Source organism: Enhydra lutris, unplaced genomic scaffold (genome assembly GCF_002288905.1).
Source record: "Enhydra lutris kenyoni isolate GAN:26980312 unplaced genomic scaffold, ASM228890v2 scaffoldscaffold1, whole genome shotgun sequence".
Classification (NCBI taxonomy): Eukaryota; Metazoa; Chordata; class Mammalia; order Carnivora; family Mustelidae; genus Enhydra; species Enhydra lutris.
In genome coordinates, this window is record NW_019154085.1 from 67,321,091 (window position 1) to 67,341,317 (window position 20,227).

General features: G+C 41.1%; 1 protein-coding gene across 1 annotated transcript in view; it reads left to right on the plus strand.

The window, feature by feature from the left end:
* Window positions 1–20,227, plus strand: part of LOC111140755 (myosin IIIB) — a 427,320-nt gene that overhangs the window by 402,207 nt on the left and 4,886 nt on the right. Inside the window, exons 35-37 of the mRNA XM_022492953.1 lie at window positions 13,387–13,493; window positions 13,868–13,914; window positions 14,710–14,885. Of these exons, the coding sequence (XP_022348661.1) occupies window positions 13,387–13,493; window positions 13,868–13,914; window positions 14,710–14,848 (293 nt within the window). The 3' untranslated portion in view covers window positions 14,849–14,885. The remainder of the gene's footprint in view (window positions 1–13,386; window positions 13,494–13,867; window positions 13,915–14,709; window positions 14,886–20,227) is intronic.

Genomic DNA, 20,227 nt, shown 5'->3' on the forward strand with positions numbered 1-20,227 from the left:
TGTTTTTAAATTTTCATTGTGTTGGGGCACCTGGGTGGCTCAGTGGGTTAAAGCCTCTGCCTGTGGCTCAGGTCATGATCTCAGGGTCCTGGGATCAAGCCCCGCATTGGGCTCTCTGCTCAGAGGAGAGCCTGTTTCCTCCTCTCTCTGCCTGCCTCTCTGCCTGCTTGTGATCTCTGTCTGTCGAATAAATAAAATCTTAAAAAAAAAAATAATCATTGTGTGAACAATTAACAGTTTAAATTATCAATTTGGGCACATCCAAAGTAAAGCTCTCTGCTTTTCTCCTCTTAATCACAGATCATACTATAGGGTATAGAGTACAGCTAAATGTGTTATTTGGTATGAGCCCTGCCCCCCATACTTCAGGCTTCACACATTAGCCAGCATGGATGTTCTGATTACTAGCCATTATCAAACCGTTAGACAGAGTTTCCCGGGCTGGTCCCAACCCAGGCACCAATGAATTGTCATTATCACCAGAGATTGACCTGGAAATGTGGCTACCTGGCCCAACTCTCAAAAATGAAGGACCCCCTTTGAAAATAACATCACTGTTTATGTTTGAATCTCCGAGAAGGGATCTCCATGAAGTTGTTGTTGTTGTTGTTGTTGTTGTTGTTGTTGTTCTTCTTTTTTTTTTTAATCCAGCTTCTACAGCCTCTTTCTTTCCAGATGGTGCGTGGAGCCAAGCCTGTCAGAGACCCTTAGTCTCCTGCTGCCTTTTAATGCTGGTCCTTGATTGCTAATGACCCCCAGCTGGACTGGCTCCCCAACCCATTTAACCCCACTCTGCTGGGTCCCCATCTCATGCAGGGTGAGAGGCAGTGAGAGCTGGAAGTGGGAAGGTGCCAAGTCAGCCAGGACCTCCTGCTCTTTCAGAGGTAGTGGCGCGTTTCCCGGCGCCATCACGGATGTCCAAGATCCCTCCAGTGGAGAGCTCCTGTTAATATGATTTTCTTTATTGTCAGATAAATGCTACCAGGTTTCTGATCGTTAATATTTTATTTGACTAAGCCAAGATACCAGAGTCCCTGAAAGAGTGTTTCCTTTAGGGTCCAAGAGTGGAGAACTGCTGATATGGACTCCCTAAAATATGTTAGTTTGTAAACTTAAAATTAAATGCACTGAACCTGTTGTTTAGCCTGGTCAGACCGAGTGGTCAGAGCACAGTGTGTCAGTATACAAAGTCACTGCACAGAAGCTTGAGTAAAAGTGGTAATTAATGTCCTTTTCAAGGCCTAAATCACTGTATAACACAGGAGATATCCATTTTCAGATATGCTGCTAACAACCGTAAGTTTTTACTTTGTTAAGCTTGGCTTGTTTTTTTGTGACATGCTGGAATGGGCTTATAGCTATACTGATAAAGTGACTCAGAGAAGTGCAATTTAAATGGGAAAAAAAGGTTGATGACATTAGTTTGTTGAGAGATCCTGAGTCCTGTGGAGAGACTCAGGTCTCTTATGACCTTCTCATGACAAGATAACCTCCCATGAGAATAAAGGGAAAGGGAGGGTATGAGAGGCTATTAGTCTGTATATTGTTTCCATTATGGATTAAGCTCATATCAGATTATAAGAAAACAGGGCAAAGAAGTTTAGTAGTTCTGTATGACCTGGAAGAACTAGAGTCTAAATTCTTGTTTGGAGCAGAGAACTGAGACCTCTGTGTCTCAATATTTTTATAAATCTTTTTTTTTTAAGATTTTTTTTTATTTATTTGACAGACAGAGATCGCAAGTAGGCAGAGAGGCAGGCAGAGAGAGAGGAGGAAGCAGGCTCCCTGCTGAGCAGAGAGCCGGATGCGGGACTCGATCCCAGGACCCTGGGATCATGACCTGAGCCGAAGGCAGAGGCTTTAACCCACTGAGCCACCCAGGTGCCCCAATATTTTTATAAATCTTAAAGATATACTAGATAGTTGGGCAAAATTTAATTTACAGTGTACCAAGGAAATTTTTTCCAACCTGCACAAAAATAGGACAATAACCCAAATGTAATTATTTTCTTTTTAACTTTATTTCCCCCAGATACTTCCTATTTATTGGCTTTTGGAGATTAAAATGGAAAGAACCAGAGTGATCTCATTTTTCACCATTAATACTGCATTGATTCCACTTTTGCATCTCATTAGTATAATGAAAACAAAAATCACAACTGTGGTTTCATTTGGTCTATTATTCACATTCTTTACAATTTCACATACACACACAACACACACACACACACACACACACACAGAGTTCTGAATCATTCGTACATATAATCTCCCCCAAACCAAGTCCATCATACTAATGACTGCTCTCTGTATGTAAAAATATTTTACAATTTGTAAACCTGGGTGGGTGTTTGTACAGCTGTACGGTATTAACCTGTGCGTTGCAGTTTTTGCTCACAGCTGGGAAGGGTGGGTGAGATTCAAGTGTGGTCTTTTAGCCCATCAGTAACCAAATGACCAAGAAAGGGGTTTGTGTGAGCACCCCCTTGTGCAGCATTGCTCATGAAGTGAATGAATCATATTACAGTGACGTTCTGGTACAGTTACCAAGAACTTTCCGTCCTGAAGCCTGACTGCAGTTTGATGGGTCTTCTTTAAATTCCAAGAAGGCCTCTAGGGTCCATAGGATTTATGTCCATTTTGAAAATGAGTGGCTGGAATTTGGCAACTATAGCATCTTAAAGTTGGAAGGGACCTTAAAGAGTCTCTTGGCTGATGGTTCTCTCTCTTCCTGCTTTCACACAACTAACTCTCATCAGGTACATCTCTCACTATGCACAGACACTCACAGGGAAGGAGCATGACTTCAGGGATAACAGCCTCAAATCTCCAGGCAAGAAAATGTGCAGTGGGGCTGCACTACCACCCTTTGTAGAAAAATCATTCCATCGGTCCAACCCCTGGTTTCACAGATAAAATGTGGCAGCCAGAAAAGTAAGCAGTTCACCTGGGTCACATACCAGAAAGTTCCAGAAATTGAACTATGCCCAGGCCTTCTGACCTCAAGTCCAGTGTTGGTTTCACTACAGCTGACCTGCCCTTTGCACACTAATAGCAAGAAGCAGAACTAGGTCTCAACCTAGAAAGCAAGGCAGAGTTGGGGATGAATGCCCCAGGATCCCCTGCCACGAGGAATCAAAGACCCAGTCACAATTAGTTTACTAAAACCAGCACTATCTGGTGTCCCATATCCTCAAGCATTTAAAATGTCGTTCCAATCTTCAAAGACATTCTTTCGTTCCATTTTTATCTGCTTTTACCCAAGACATTGTTTCCCAGCTCCCGAGTAGTTCACTAGGTGATTTGCATCTCATTAGGAGTTCCAGAAATGGCATCTCCCAGCCTGCTGCCTAGCATTGCGGGTCTGCTAAGCATCAGATCAGGTCTTGGATTTTTTTCACGTTGACATTTTTGAAAAAGCTGAATTAGTGCTGCTTTTCACTGGGCAGAGATTGGGTGGCCATTTTGGCCTTAATTCCTGCCCCCCAATCCCCAACAGGGCAAAAGTTAGGGAATAGCCATGGTCAGGAAGGGCAACAGATGAAGTCAGTCATCCCCAAGGGAAGACGCGTGGCTGGAAGGGAACATTGCGAGAGCTCAGAATAAGCAGTTTAAAAACTCCTAAAAGCAGAGAGATGGGACATGATGCGAGCATTCTGAGTAGACTGGGCAACGTAAAGCAGAAAGAAAGAAACCAACAGCAACCCATTGCTGAATCCATATTACTGATTCTAAGCTTGTGCCTTTTAAACATTTTTTACTTGTTTCAACCCTCCCGATGCTCCAGCGCTTTTGCCCTACATTTATGTTTGACTTAAAAAGTTTAGTAGGTCAGGGGCACCTGGGTGGCTCAGTGGGTTAAGCCTCTGCCTTCGGCTCAGGTCATGATCTCAGGGTCCTGGGATCGAGTCCCGCATCGGGCTCTCTGCTCAGCAGGGAGCCTGCTCCCCTCTCTCTGTCTCTCTGCCTGCCTCTCTGTCTACTTGTGATCTCTCTCTGTCAAATAAATAAATAAAATATATAAAAAAAAAAAGTTTAGTAGGTCAGAATGGCTTTTCAGCTTTGTCATTCATTCACACCAAAACCTGCCAGAGAACGCTGAGCAGCATCATACCCTCTGGACACCAGAGATAATGTTTCCGTGGTCGGCAAAACTTTTCTCTTGGGATATGAAAAATGATTTTCCCAGTGTCCACAGCTTTAGCTCAAGCCATCTGACGTGGCTTCCAGCACAAAGTGAATACCTCACAGTGCTAGTAGTCCTCTGGGAGCTGCTGTCCCTTCCCCACAATTTCTCCTGACCAACTGAAACTTCTCAACCACCCCTCCCACCCCTGGTGCCCCACAGATGACGGCTAGCTGATCTGTGAAATCAATCTAAGCTTTTAGGAGAGGTTTAAGTCCTTAGTTTTTCCAAAGCTGGCTACGAGTTAAAATCTTCTGGAAGGGGATGGGGGGAGGGGTGGCGTTGTGTTTAAAAGCAGAGCTCTACCTTTGACTAACTGAATGACTAACTTGACTAACGTCCAGGGTGAGTCTAAGGCATCTGTACTTTTTATAAGTTCTTCAGAGGATTCTAACGTGCAGCCAAGGTAGAGAACCACCCCCATATAACCAGAATTGGGCTAACCCCTTAGGAGCACCTGCTCGGCCTTGGGTGCCAGGTTTTCTCTTTTCATGTGTTATCTGTCATCTTCAACACATCCTTAATTGGGTGATCATCATCACCAAGTCAGACCTCTAGTAAGTGCTAGAGGAGGAATTCAGGCTCTAGTTTTTCTAAACCTGCTGGGTTTTTTTTCTTTCACAACACTGATAGTTCTCAAAGTGTGGGACACGGTCCTCTAGTGGTCTGCAAGTTGATTTTAGATGGTGTCTGAATGTGACCTTAAATAACACTGATTGTGTAAAAGAAAGTTACTCCTTTTTCAGTTCTCGGTTTAAATTCTTCATATTAAGGAGAAAATCGTGACTGTATTAATAGGTTTTAAATTCCTCTCACACTTACCTCTCCTTTTAACAAACCTTTTAAAGAAGCCCAGAACGTTCTGTGGGAAATAGAATCTAGTTCAGGTGTGATAGTACTGTTTTTGTTTTCATTGTATTTACTTCATGATTTACTTCTGTTTATGGCAGATGGCACTGGCTTTCCACTAAGCACAGCAATGAATAAGGATTCATTTTTTTAAAAATGTGTTTAAGTAAAAAAAAAAAAAAAAAGTAGTTGATTTTAAAAATACTACATGAAGAATAGTACAGGTGTCTTGAATATAGCAAAAAATGTTTAAGTGGTGGATGATGACAGAAGGTTGAGATATGCTTTCCAACAACATGCTCATTTTCAAAAGGGGCGTCTCCACACCTGGTAGCCAGTGGGAAGTCTCTTCCATCATCCCATCGCAACAGGCAGGCAAAGCTCATTTCATCCAGGGTAGGTCCAGCCGGGAGCTTAGCTGCTGCTTTCAGCTCACAAGCAATCCTGAAACACAAATGACTAATAAACAGGGAGGGGGGAAAAACAGACACTGTCCTCTCAAGTAATCAATGAAATGAAAATCAAAACACAAATGAGGTGCCATTTTTCACCTATTCAGTTATCAGATTTTATCTTAAGGATGCCGTCCCATGCTGGTGAGGGCCTTCAGAAATGGATAAATCTCAGGTTCAGATGGTAAAAGGATATCTGCTACATACTTTCTGGATGGCAATTGGGATAAATCATGACTTTTAAAAATATGTATAATTTTTAGCCAATTGTTCAACCTCTAGGAATTTATCTTAAGAAACTAATGTGGATTATTATCAAAGATCAAATTATGAGATGTTCCTCACAGCACTACTTAGAGAAAAACACTGGAAACAACTTTCATGCTGAATATAGGAGGTTATTTTGGTTAATCATGCATCATCCATTAAATGAAATACCATACATCCATTTGAAATGATGCCATTGAGACCAATCTGGAAGACAAGTAACTTGTTCCAGGATTTACTACTGTTTGGGGGATGGAATCACAGAGGGGAGAAGAAAGATGGACTCTTGTGCTTAATTTATTTGAACATCATGTTCGTTTATTACTTTAAAAATGTGACTCTACAGACGCCTGGCTGGCTCCGTTGGTAGAGCATTCAACTCTTGATCTCAGGGTTGTAAGTTTGAGCCCCATGTTGGCATGTAGAGATTCCTTAAAAAATCAAATCTTTAAAAAAAAAATGTAACTCTCAAAGAAATACACTGTTTTTCGAGTAGGTTAATATCATGGAAAATATGACTTTGTTGTTAAATAGAGGGGAAAGCAATAACAAGTAAATTTTTTGTTGTTAAGAAAAGTGAACGCAGGGACACCTGGATGGCTCAGTGGGTTAAATATCTGCTTTTGGCTTAGTCATGGTCTCAGGGTCCTGGGATTGAACCCTGCCTTGGACTCCCTGCTCAGCACAGACCCTGCTTCTCCCTCTGTTTCTGCCCCTCCCCCCACCTCCCCCCGCTAATGTGTGCTCTCTCTCTCCCCCAAATAAATAAACTAATTCTTTATAAGGGGGGGGGAGAGAAAAGAAGAAAAATGAATTCATAGTCCTAGAAAAATCTTGAAAGGATATTAAGAAAAAAAAATACAACAGTGACAATCAACTTTGTTTTTAAGAGGCTGACTTCATCTCCACCCTTGGTAGGCTAGTTTCCCCAGAGGTGTCCAAGCATAGGAAAGGCCCTTTTTCTATTGGAAGCCCTGGCAGTAATATCCTGACTGACAGAACCAAAGAGTGAGCCACATAGATGGAATAGATCTTAACAAGAATAGTGAGCGGTCACCGTGCATTCATTCATTATTTGTTAAGTGTGTACCAAGCCCTGAGCTATAAAATAGTTTTAGGGGAAGTTATTACCACTTCCCTAACTAGTAAGGAGAAAATTCCATGTAGACAGTTTATAACTCCACCATCTTCCACAGGCACTAATTTAACTCAGGGATGTTTTCTTTGTAGCAATTTTGCAATTTTGAGGAAGATTGGTCATGACATAACATGGCAACTGGGAAAATTTGTAGCTTTCCTTTCATCTTAGAAAGGAAGATCTGAATTACATGCACCCCAGGAGAAAATCTCTCTTTCTGGTTGTGTGTGTGTTTTACAAAAGCACACTGAATTCCTTAGTCCCTCCTGAAGTTAGACAGGGCGAGGTGAAAACTTCTAAGAATGTCTCTGTAAAAGAACAAGCATCATAGTAAAGGCCACGGCCTGGGCTTTGAGATTTTGAATCAAAAAGACCTGAGCTAGCCCTGGCTCTGAAGGGAGACCAGAGAGAGGCCCGTGCTCCCTGGACTTAGACCCCTTAGCTATAAAAGGAAGGGACCAAACCACAGAGATTTATCATCCTCCATGCCATGACTTAAATTGGAAAATCTGAACTCCCAGGGCATAATATCTTCCCTCCTGTTCCCTGTCAGGGCTCTGGGCATCCCCAAAACAGCCTGAACCTCAGGGTATATCAGGAGCAAGTGGTTTACAACACATTGAGAAACTTCTTCCATAGACAGCATTTTTAAGGTAGTGCAGATTATCGCAGACTCTGCCGATGTGGCTCTTATCTGTAAGGAAAGATTTAATACAGGCTGTACATTAGAACAATCCAAGGAGGTTTTCTTTTTTTTTTTTTGGTACATCAGGGCCTAGGTCCTGATCTGGGTACCAGTATTTCTACTGGTATAACGTAAAGAAAATGATCTTTGGGACATTTGGAACCCCAAATTCTCCTTTGCCTCTAACTTGCTGTGTGATCTCTTGATCTTCCTATGCCTCTGTCATCTCTTTGGAGTTTGTTGTCCTTCCCAAAAATGAGAATAAATGAAGAAAAAGCTACTTTGTAAAACAAGACTTGATCCATAAAAATGAAATGGTAAGTGGAAGAGACATAGGGCCAGAAAAGACAAGTCATCTCATTGGAGGCTAGTTCATTAAGTGTCCAGTGGAGTACCACACAGCACGGTCAGCAATCATGGAGGAGAAAGATTATCCAGCTGACAGCTAGGGTGCTGTCACCCCCATCCGCCCTGAGAACTTTGGTCATAGAAATGATGTACCCTCTTTATGCACGGACTTGACACAGCTCTGTAAGTTAATGGCATAACTCTAATTCTGTTTTGTGCCCCAGGGATATATCTAGTAACCCCATATGGGATTTGCCATCTGTAAATCTAGAACACTGAACACTGTTTGCTTCATGGGGATGTTTTACTTGGCAAGTAACTCTGGGAATGCCTCATCCACAAATGGCAATCAGATCAGCAGTCTTACCACCCAGAACATATTCCTGCCTGAGGAGGGCCCACAGGGAGGGTGTACGGGGCTATGGTTCTCCCAGTGTGCTCTCTCCCTTTCCTCCCAGGAACCCTGCCCACTGCCTGTCCATTCCTCAGGGGCCCAGAATCCATGCTGCCCCACTAAGAAGGGGAATATTTGGACTGTATGCCCCATCCTGCCCTCCCTTGTGGTGGTCCTTCCCTCATTATGATCCTGTTAGGAAATAGATCAAAATGAACCATCTGTAATGGGTGATAAAAAGTGAAACCCTAGGGGACAAACTATTAGGGGACAGTCTGGAGGAAGAGCATTTGTAGCCAAAATACCTGTAACTCAGCAAGTCAGAGTGAGGAAATAGTTTCCTTCTTCATCTCTGAGACCCTAGGAGGAAACAAAAGGCCTTGTTTGTGACTTGAAATGGTGCTAGAATCAGGGTTGCCCCATTTAACAACAACAAAAAAATACAGAACACCCAGCTAGATTTGAATTTCAAATGAACAACTGATCACTTTTTAATACAAGTATGTCCTGAGTATTGCACAGGGTTTTATTAGATGAAAAAAAAGTATTGGTTGTTTATCTGAAATTCAGATTTAATTGGGTGTTCTGTATTTGATCTGGCAACTCTAGTGTGGGGATACCTGCATGTTCAATAAAGAGAATTGAAATACGAAATTTCCAAATCAGCTGTTTGAAGTTTTGCGACGAAGCCAGCAACCGAATTCAGCTGTTTGTCTTTCACCAAGGGCTTAGCCCGTTGTGCAAACACGGTGTGATGATTTGGGGTTGGGGATCCAGAAGCATGCCTGACCCCGTGCTCCTGACTGAGATGCCGTTTACAAGTCTTCCATTTTGTAATGAATTTATCTGCAGTTTATTATAAGGTTCTGGGACAAAACTCCTAAGAGAAGGATGTGCTCAGGTCTCAAATATGAAATCAGAAGACGCAAGGGGAAAAGAAGGTGCAGGGATTCTTGAAAGGGGAAAAGACATGTGTCAAATGGTATCCATGATATAATATACTTTCAAAAACTGTTAAGAGGAGGTAGCCCCCAGAGGATTACAAACTGGAGCATTGGCTTGGCTTACACACGTTTGTGTGAGCTAGAAATAGGCCACTTTCAGATTATGAACATCATTGTCTTCAAATGACTCATATACTAATGTTTATCTTCAAACTTGAATTACCCATTTATCTACATAAACTAGTCAAATGAACTAGGTAAATTGCCACATGCCCTATTGTTTCATACCTCTTCGAAGCGAACTTTTGCCTTCGAAGCCAAAAGACAGGGGTTCCAGCTTCCGCTCTGCCTCTTTGAGATTTAACTTTCTTAGCTATGCTTTCTTCATCTACAGAAAGAAAGAATAATTTTGCCCTACATGCCTCATTGATTTCTTTTAATTTTTTTCTTTTAATTTTTAAAGGAAAAAATTCATGATAAACTTCTCAATGTGCACACCTATTTAGATTTAATCAATGTGATATATGCTGTTTTGTCTTTTTCTTCTTTTTCTGAATTTTGAATTTTCATCTTTCAACAGCATACCTTAATTGATCTTTGTTGGTGCCCTCGTGGGAACATGGGAATATCATGTTCATATCTCAGAGTTATCTTCTCCCCAATTATTAAATATTTGTCATGTTTCTAGCTTTTTTCCACTACAAAAGTGTTATCATAATCCATCTTCATATAAATTCTTTTTCTCTCCTTCTGGTCTCCTTCACTGGGACATGTTTCTTGGAACAAGTTGCTTGGCTTGTGTTATTTGTTGTCAAGTTGTTATTTATTCTCTCAGGCAAGGTGGAGCCTATGGGCTCATCTGTGTATGGGAGGCCACTCCACATTGTCTTTTGGTCTTTAATTTATCCTAATTAATAGAAAAGCCATAGTAGTTGTTTTAGTTGAAGCTGTTTGTCAGGATGGCTAAACAATTTCAGTATCTCATTTCATTTAATTGTATTTCAATATGTATGAATGTATCTCCATCTTTCTCTTGCCTTAGCCTCTCCACATTATGGTTGGTAGACTTCTGTGTGTATATATTTTTAAATTTGTTTATAATCTTTCTAATGTACTTCCTTTCATCTTAGTTTTGTTACTGTCCATCATATAGAATATTTTACTTTCTTGTTTATATTATAATTGAGACCATCGTTGTCATTAATATCTTCTTCCATAGTTAAGATAATCCATTTCATTCCCTTTAAGGTTTTTATAGGAATATTTAAAATGTTTAACTATATAACACATCTGGAATTTATTGTGGCCTGTGAGAATCAAAAAGCATATTGAGAAAAGTAAACAGTTTAGAATTTTTTAAAACTAACTGGAGTCCAGCAGCACTAACATGACAAGTCACTCAACCTCTTAAGACCCTGTGCCCTCTACTAGACTGAAGATAGGGACCTTGTCTTATTTTCCTTTTTTCTCCACAATAAAAAATATTTGTAATGTTATAAATTATAAAATTTATATATTTATATTACATACAGGATAAATTTTATAAGGTCTATATTCAAGTCATACTTTTTGCATCTTACTATGAAATTGTTCTAACAGCATTTATTAAATAGTGATTCATTTCCTAAGTATTTATTTGGTTGCTTATTATTGATCACATATCAGTGGTACTCATATTTCTTCCAGTGGCAAAATGCTTCGAAGTTATGGCATTCTGTAAAACATCATGAAACATGGAGATATTTAAGCTACAATAATGAAAATTAAAACTTGATGCTAAATCAGACACCAAATTACATTAGATTGTAGTATAGTATAGATGCCATCAGAAACCAACCTTTTTTTTTTTTAATTCATGGGAGAAATGTTAAAATTGAGAAAATTCTACCCAATAACTTAATTCCTTCTAAGAATATGAAAAAAACACCCACCCATGGAACAGCAAGTTCATCGAGAGCAAAAGTTGAAAACCACATCTTATATCAAGCATACCCAATTGAGAACATAAATAAAAGCTTCTGATCAAATGTAAACACTACATGAAGTCCAGCTGAACTGGGCTGAACTCCAGCTGAACTCAGAAACTATTAAGATCAGCCTTTTGAGTTTCCAAGGTTGGAATTCCCATAATATTAGGAAGTCTAAGGGAAAATAGATGTCAGATCTCCAGTGTGTGTTCACCCCAGCAATCGTAACTCCAGGCACTTCTGTTCATTAATCTATAAATCAGAGGAGGTGACACAAGGGACTTTGTGTCCTACCATATCACAGTTTATGGACTTCACAAAGCAAGCAGGAGGTAGGTATGTAGGAACTATCAGAAAGAACCGATTTCCATCCTGGATTCCTTATACTCTGAGGACAACGGCAGCATGAGAGCTGGAGTCCCGCCCTCTGCACGGACTTCCTGAAGATATGGACAGGGATACCTTTAAAGGCTACTGGAGCCCTCTGCAAGCAATGCGTCATTGTGCTATGCTAATTAATATGTTTTCACAGAGCTTACTTCTACTTACACCTTAGCTTACAAAAAAAGTTTCTTGTTAAGAAAAACAATATGCTGTAGTTTTAAAAAGAACACTTCTAGAACAGGAGATAAGAATCTAGGGTTGTGTCCTCACTCTACCACTTCATCTGGAATGAGTCATTCAACATTTGTGGGCCTCAGTTTTCTTTTCAAAAAAAAAAAAGAATGCGCGTTTAGAATAAATGGTTGCTAAAGTCCTGTATGGTTCTAATCGCCTTGTTCAAGATAGATATGTTCCTGTTCAAGAAAAGTGCAGATGCAAAACTTCATACTTAGGAAACTGCTGATTTGCTCTTCATAATGCCCCTTGCTGAGTCATTCTTCACTTGGAAAATTCCCCCAGAATTTCCCTAAATAGTAGGAACCTCTAGTGAAGTCAAGCTATAGTTCCAAGTACAAATCTCCAACTCGGCTTTATGAATATGATGTACACTTGGTAGAAGAAAGTTATGTCTCTTCTCTAAACTGTGACATTCATGAACAATATCCTGTGGCAGCTCTGGGGCGTGCGTGTGTGTGTGTGCGTGCACGTATGTTGGCGAGAAGTTAGAACTGCTAAATCCTGATTCAGATACGGTGCCAAAGGACAGCAGATTCCACGAAAATCATCTCCTTGGAAAGGAAATAAATCATGACTTCATTAGACACGTGGTTTGCTTTTTTTTTTTAAAGATTTTATTCATTTATCTGACAGAGAGAGAGAGAGATCACAAGTAGGCAGAGAGGCAGGCTGGCTGGGCGGTGGAGGGTGGAGAGGGTGACCAGGAAGCAGGCTCCCTGCTGAGCAGAGAGCCTGATGTGGGGCTCGATCTCAGGATCCTGAGATCATGACCCAAGCCAAAAGGCAGAGGCTTAACCCACTGAGCCACCAAGGTGCCCCTGGACACTTGGTTCCTAATCTCCAGTTCACTCTTGGTCCAGGGTTCTGAAATCGGGGCTAACACAGATAGACTCCTCTGTAAAGCCATGCAATTATCTTTTCCCCTTCTCCTTTCCACTGTATTTCCAGAGATTGCACGGATCAATAGTACTGTTCAAAGCATTTCAGTAAATACTGGTTCAAGCCATTTTCCCTCCAAAATGTATCCCACTGAAAGGTTTGCTTCTCATCTACCCAGGAGTGTGTGTGCTCCAGATGTCTTTGAACCCTCACTGTAGGATGTGGTGCAAACTATCCCAGATTGCCTTCGTTGTCCTGAATTATCGCACGAAGCTACCACTCCACACTCTACAAAGGCTGACCACCAACCTCTGCTTCACCAGCATGGACGAACCAGTTTGCTTTCTGTCACTCATGATGGCTGATTTGGATAAGAGCGACGAAGGCAAAGTTATAGTGGTCCTTGTTTACCCTGAGTCCTATTATAATAATGTTATACCATATATTATAATACTCAATACGATTCAACACAACAAGTATAGTGTTGTGCATACGTGTCTTAGCATGACATTTCTGCCAATATTAGCAGAACTCCAACATACCCATTAAAACAGGACACGGTTTCCACTAAGTGCATCTATGTGAAGAGCAGTATTTTACCTGATTTTCCCAACACCTCGGATGATTTACAGTGAAGTTTTGCTGTCTTGCTGCAGTTTCAGAAAACGGTCTTATACAGAAGCAGCGAACACCTCGCCGAAGATGTCAGCAGCCCAAAATGTTGAGTAGCCCTGAGGACACCATGTACTATAACCAGTTAAATGTGAGTTCAAAGTGGTCATAAAGCTGTTTCACTGGCTTTGTTTCCAGTTAATAATTCTGTTATTAATACCTGTTCCAGCCCCTCCAGCCCCACCCCCACTCTCTTATGCTCTCTTCTTGAACATGTGCTTAGGCTCTTTATCTGTTGCTTTCATGTCAGGATGTCTGCCTTCACGGTGAATAATTGATGTGGTTTATCAAAGACGAGCAAGATGCATGCTTCATCAGGCTCACTTGAGCCCTTTGATCAAAAAAATTATGCTGTGACTTCTGATATTATCAGCATCTGCTTGCATTCAACACAAAATCACTTTGAATTAAAAATTAACGACTTGCTGCTTTGCTTTGACTGTGTGTTCTTGGCCCTCTCCACAGGGAACTCTAGAATATCAAGGGAGCAAGAGGAAGCCAAGAAAACTTGGGTAAATATCTGTCTTCTTAGTTCTAAGCAACTGTAAACAGAAGGGATCCTTTGTGATATTACAGAAAATGCAAAACTTTCCAGAGAAGCTTCTAAAAATATGCAAATGGGGATATCACTCCTATTATTGACATTGGAAACTACTTTTCACAGTAGCAGCTTTATAAAACTTGAATCTATTCTGTCCAAAAAGGCTGAAATTGCCACCTAAAGGCAAATGTTATTTTTCACAATTATCCCAGGAAATTATGGTTTCCCTCATAATTGCAGACGTAGCAGACTGTATAAGACTCTCCCACAAATAAAAACATTCCATGCAATGCAAATATGCTGCTTCCACATCACCCTACCCCTGGGCCTTAAAGGTACACAAAGGAAAATCTCCCCCAGTGGTTAGAGGACTCATCTGGTTTGTTAGTATCCCGATAGAGAATATAGTGACATAGGTAAGTGGTACCAGTTTGAGAACTGGAGGAGGACAGGAGGGAACTTTCTCTTCTAGAGGGAACCAAACAGAGACGGACAAGTCAATTCAGGCAGACAAACTGTAATTTGGTCACAACTTCCAGACCCCACTAAATTGGGCCCATTATAGGCCTATGACCATGAGGTAAAATGCTTTGTGAATCAGACCTCAGTTCCTGTGTTTTGGGAGAACCTGAACTACCTACCCTAAGCTGTCCTTCCTTCCCACTGGGGGGACCCAACCCTGTTCTCATATGCAACTTCAGCTGCTTCAGTGATGACTGTACCCTTTGTCCTCTTTTTCTGCTGAAAACTCTTTTCTTTGTTGCAGCCAAGTCAAAGTGCTTGATGGAGAAGACGAATATTACAAATCTTTGTCACCTGTGGACTCTGTTCCCGAGGAAGATAACCCATCCTGCCCTTTCCTTTCTTCCTCACCCTCAAAAGGAGCATCTTTTGCTCAGCTCTGAGGTGTACTTTCTGCCCCCCCCCCCAAGTCTGTTCAGGGTAAGAACAATCATGGTAATTGACTATCATTTAATAAGAAAGAGGTGTGATGGGGCCAGCTTCTTTGGACACATAGTCTGGGTCTGAGCCTTACTGAATAATTTTCAAATTCCTAACCATTTTCTCAAATCTCCATTGCCCTCCCCACTCCTCTGCAGTGCAACCTGAACTGGGCAGTTTTCCCTTTTCTCATCTCATGGGTACCTGTGGGACACTGAACATCCTTCTAGACTACAGCAATAAGCATCATTCGTGCCCTCAGCGTCTAAGAGGGTAATAAGCCAATCGTGAATGCTGATGATATTCATTTTTCCTGCCACGTCAGTCCATGCAAAATCTGCCCCTGTGAAAATCCAGGCCTCCCTTTCCACCTCACTTCTCCCCTGCACTCCCCACCTCCAAGAGATGCTTCAGGCCTCTCTCCAGAGTCAGAATTCCACTGGAGAGTGTCCCCAGTCAAGGTCTCCTAGGCCAGGATAATTTTTTGTGTTTAGGGGGAGAAGCCTAATCCTTATCTAAGGCTGATGAACCCCTCTCCTGCTAGTTATTATGCTGATAAAGACTTGACTCTTTACTCCTATCATCTTCACAGTAAAAACAAAGGACTTAGAGGGAAAGAAAATTTGGATCTGTCATAGTCTATGTCACATGGTTTAGTAAATTCCCATTCTCTGGTCAGTGGTGTCCACGAGGCTGTGAATGATTTTTGGGAAAGGATCTTATCTTGTGCCTGTCTTTGTGGGCAGAGCCTAGGACAGTGCCTGGCACAGAATGGACGTCTAGTAAACGGCCTTACGTGAATGGTGAGACTTCACTTAGTTACATATGTGACAGGGAAGTAGCTGTCAATTGTGCGTTCCTCATGATTAATCACTTTTCTTACACCGTAAGCTCTGATTTTTCACTCCAGGTTGGGCTAGTCCTATTATAATAATGTTATACCATATATTATAATACTCAATATAATTCAATACAACAAACATCTTTTGAGCAACTACTCCATGCAAAACAATGTGTGAGATTGCTTTATGATGTAAAAACAAAAACAAAAACAAAAAACCTACAAGACCTTTTCTCTAGAACAGATGTTCTCAGATTTTTTTTTCTTTTTCCTTTTTTTTTTTTTTTTTTGGCTTTAAAATACTTGGCAGATCATACATGTGGGAGTACCCAGATTTGGGGGGAAAAATAAGTGGAAAAAATAGAAAAAATTGTTACCAGAGTTACAGAGGGGACAATTTTAATACACATTTTACAAAGATAAAATACTGAAACTAGGCATCTAAAGATCTCAGAAATTATACTTTTAAAGAAAAAGAAATAGGAAAAGCCAATTATCCAATAGTTAAACTTTACTTTTTAAAAAAGTGAGCCTTGATTTTTTTTCCTCACATATTCACCCCAAAGATAATGTTTATTAAGGTATACAAGTACAGCAGAAGAAACATAAATGAACTTCATTGTTTAAAAAATATGTAGTATATGTAGCTTTTTAACATTATTTTAAGGTAAGTATTTTTGTTTTGGAGTATAGCATAGGTGTACAACATAGTGATTCGACAGTTCTGTGCCTCACGCAGTGCTCACCACTCTAAGTGTAGTTCCCATCTCTCACCATACCACATATTTGACTGTATTCCCTGTGCTTCACTTTTCATCTCTGTGACTTAGTATTTAAAATAGGAAGTCCGGGCTCCCCTGGGCAGCTCAGTCAGTCAAGCCTCTGACCCTTGATTTTGGCTCAAGTTACAATCTCAGGGTTGTGAGACACTGGGCATGGAGTCTGCTTAAAATTCTCTCCCTCGAAGGGAGGAGTCAAGATGGCAGAGAAGTAGCAGGCTGAGACTACTTCAGGTAGCAGGAGATCAGCTAGATAGCTTATCTAAAGATTGCAAACACCTACAAATCCAACGGGAGATCAAAGAGAAGAAGAACAGCAATTATAGAAACAGAAAATCAACCACTTTCTGAAAGGTAGGACTGGCGGAGAAGTGAATCCAAAGCGACGGGAAGATAGACCGCGGGGGGAGGGGCCAGCTCCCGGCAAGCGGCGGAGCAATGGAGCACAAAATCAGGACTTTTATTTTTATTTTTTTTAAAGATTTTTATTTATTTATTTGACAGAGAGAGATCACAAGTAGGCAGAGAGGCAGTCAGAGAGAGAGGAAGTCAGAGAGAGAGGAAGGGAAGCAGGCTCCCTGCTGAGCAGAGAGCCCGATGCAGGGCTCGATCCCAGGACCCCGGGATCATGACCTGAGCCGAAGGCAGAGGCTTAACCCACTGAGCCACCCAGGCGCCCCAAATCAGGACTTTTAAAAGTCTGTTCCGCTGAGGGACATCACTCCAGAGGCTTAACCGGGGTGAAGCCCACATGGGGTCAGCTTGGCCTCAGGTCCCGCAGGGTCACAGAAGGATCGGAGGTGTCTGAGTGTTGCAGAGCTTACAGGTATTAGAACAGGGAAGCCGGCTACAGAGACAGAGACGAGGAGTGAGCTCTCAGCTCGGGGTTACCTTGAACCGGTGGCAGGCTCGGTCAGCTCGGAGCGCAGCCAGAGGCCAGGGTGACGGGAGTAATTGGGCGCTGTTCTCTGAGGGCGCACTGAGGAGTGGGGCCCCGGGCTCTCGGCTCCTCCAGGCCGGAGACTGGGAGGCCGCCATCTTCATTCCCATCCTCCAGAACTCTACGGAAAGCGCTCAGGGAACAAAAGCTCCCAAAAGCAAACCCGAGCGGATTACTCAGCCCGGCCCCTGGTAATGGCAGTGCAATTCCGCCTGGGGCAAAGACACTTGAGAATCACTACAACAGGCCCCTCCCCCAGAAGATCTACAAGAAATCCAGCCAGGACCAAGTTCACCGACCAAGGAGTGCACTTTCAATACCAAGGAGAGCAGCGGAATTCCAGAGGAGGAGAAAGCAAAGCACGGAACTCATGGCTTTCTCCACATGATTCTTTAGCCTTGAAGTTAATTTAATTGTTTTTTCTTTTCCAATTTTTTTCTCTTTTTCTGCTAAATTTTTTTAACTTTTACCCTTTTCTTTTTTAACGTTTTTTAACTATTTATCTAATATATATATATTTTTTCCTTTTTATATTTTTTTCTTTATTTGTTTTCTTTTTTTAATTGTTTTTTTTTTTTTTTCTTTTTGAACCTCTTTTAACCCCCTTTCGCCCCCCTCACGATTTGGGATCTCTTCTGATTTGGTTAAAGCATATTTTCCTGGGGTTGTTCCCACCCTTTTAGTATTTTACTTGCTCCTTCATATACTCTTATCAGGACAAAATGACAAGGCGGAAAAATTCACCACAAAAAAAAAGAACAAGAGGCAGTACCGAAGGCTGGGGACCTAATCAATACAGACATTGGTAATATGTCAGATCTAGAGTTCAGAATGATGATTCTCAAGGTTCTAGCCAGGCTCGAAAAGGCATGGAAGATATTAGAGAAACCCTCTCGGGATATATAAAAGCCCTTTCTGGGGAAATAAAAGAACTAAAATCTAACCAAGTTGAAATCAAAAAAGCTATTAATGAGGTGCAATCAAAAATGGAGGCTCTCACTGCTAGGATAAATAAGGCAGAAGAAAGAATTAGCGATGTAGAAGACCAAATGACAGAGAATAAAGAAGCTGAGCAAAAGAGGGACAAACAGCTACTGGACCACGAGGGGAGAATTCGAGAGATAAGTGACACCATAAGACGAAACAACATTAGAATAATTGGGATTCCAGAAGAAGAGGAAACAGAGAGGGGAGCAGAAGGTATATTGGAGAGAATTATTGGAGAGAATTTCCCCAATATGGCAAAGGGAACAAGCATCAAAATCCAGGAGGTTCAGAGAACCCCCCTCAAAATCAATAAGAATAGGTCCACACCCCGTCACCTAATAGTAAAATTTACAAGTCTTAGTGACAAAGAGAAGATCCTGAAAGCAGCCCGGGAAAAGAAGTCTGTAACGTACAATGGTAAAAATATTAGATTGGCAGCAGACTTATCCACAGAGACCTGGCAGGCCAGAAAGAGCTGGCATGATATATTCAGAGCACTAAACGAGAAAAACATGCAGCCAAGAATACTATATCCAGCTAGGCTATCATTGAAAATAGGAGGAGAGATTAAAAGCTTCCAGGACAAACAAAAACTGAAAGAATTTGCAAATACCAAACCAGCTCTACAGGAAATATTGAAAGGGGTCCTCTAAGCAAAGAGAGACCCTAAAAGTAGTAGATCAGAAAGAAACAGAGACAATATACAATAACAGTCACCTTACAGGCAATACAATGGCACTAAATTCATATCTCTCAATACTTACCCTGAATGTTAATGGGCTAAATGCCCCAATCAAAAGACACAGGGTATCAGAATGGATAAAAAAGCAAAACCCATCTATATGTTGCCTACAAGAAACTCATTTTAAACCCAAAGACACCTCCAGATTTAAAGTGAGGGAGTGGAAAAGAATTTACCATGCTAATGGACATCAGAAGAAAGCAGGAGTGGCAATCCTTATATCAGATCAATTAGATTTTAAGCCAAAGACTATAATAAGACATGAGGAAGGACACTATATCATACTCAAAGGAACTGTCCAACAAGAAGATCTAACAATTTTAAATATCTATGCTCCTAACGTGGGAGCAGCCAACTATATAAACCAATTAATAACAAAATCAAAGAAACACATCGACAATAATACAATAATCTTAGGGGACTTTAACACTCCCCTCACTGAAATGGACAGATCATCCAAGCAAAAGATCAACAAGGAAATAAAGGCCTTAAATGACACACTGGACCAGATGGACATCACAGATATATTCAGAACATTTCATCCCAAAGCAACAGAATACACATTCTTCTCTAGTGCACATGGAACATTCTCCAGAATAGATCACATTCTTGGTCCTAAATCAGGTCTCAACCGTTATCAAAAGATTGGAATCATTCCCTGCATATTTTCAGACCACAATGCTCTGAAGCTAGAACTCAATCACAAGAGGAAATTTGGAAAGAACCCAAATACATGGAGACTAAACAGCATCCTTCTAAAGAATGAATGGGTCAACCAGGAAATTAAAGAAGAATTGAAAAAATTCATGGAAACAAATGATAATGAAAACACAACGGTTCAAAATCTGTGGGACACAACAAAGGCAGTCCTGAGAGGAAAATATATAGCAGTACAAGCCTTTCTCAAGAAACAAGAAAGGTCTCAGGTACACAACCTAACCCTACACCTAAAAGAGCTAGAGAAAGAACAAGAAAGAAACCCTAAACCCAGCAGGAGAAGAGAAATCATAAAGATCAGAGCAGAAATCAATGAAATAGAAACCAAAAAAACAA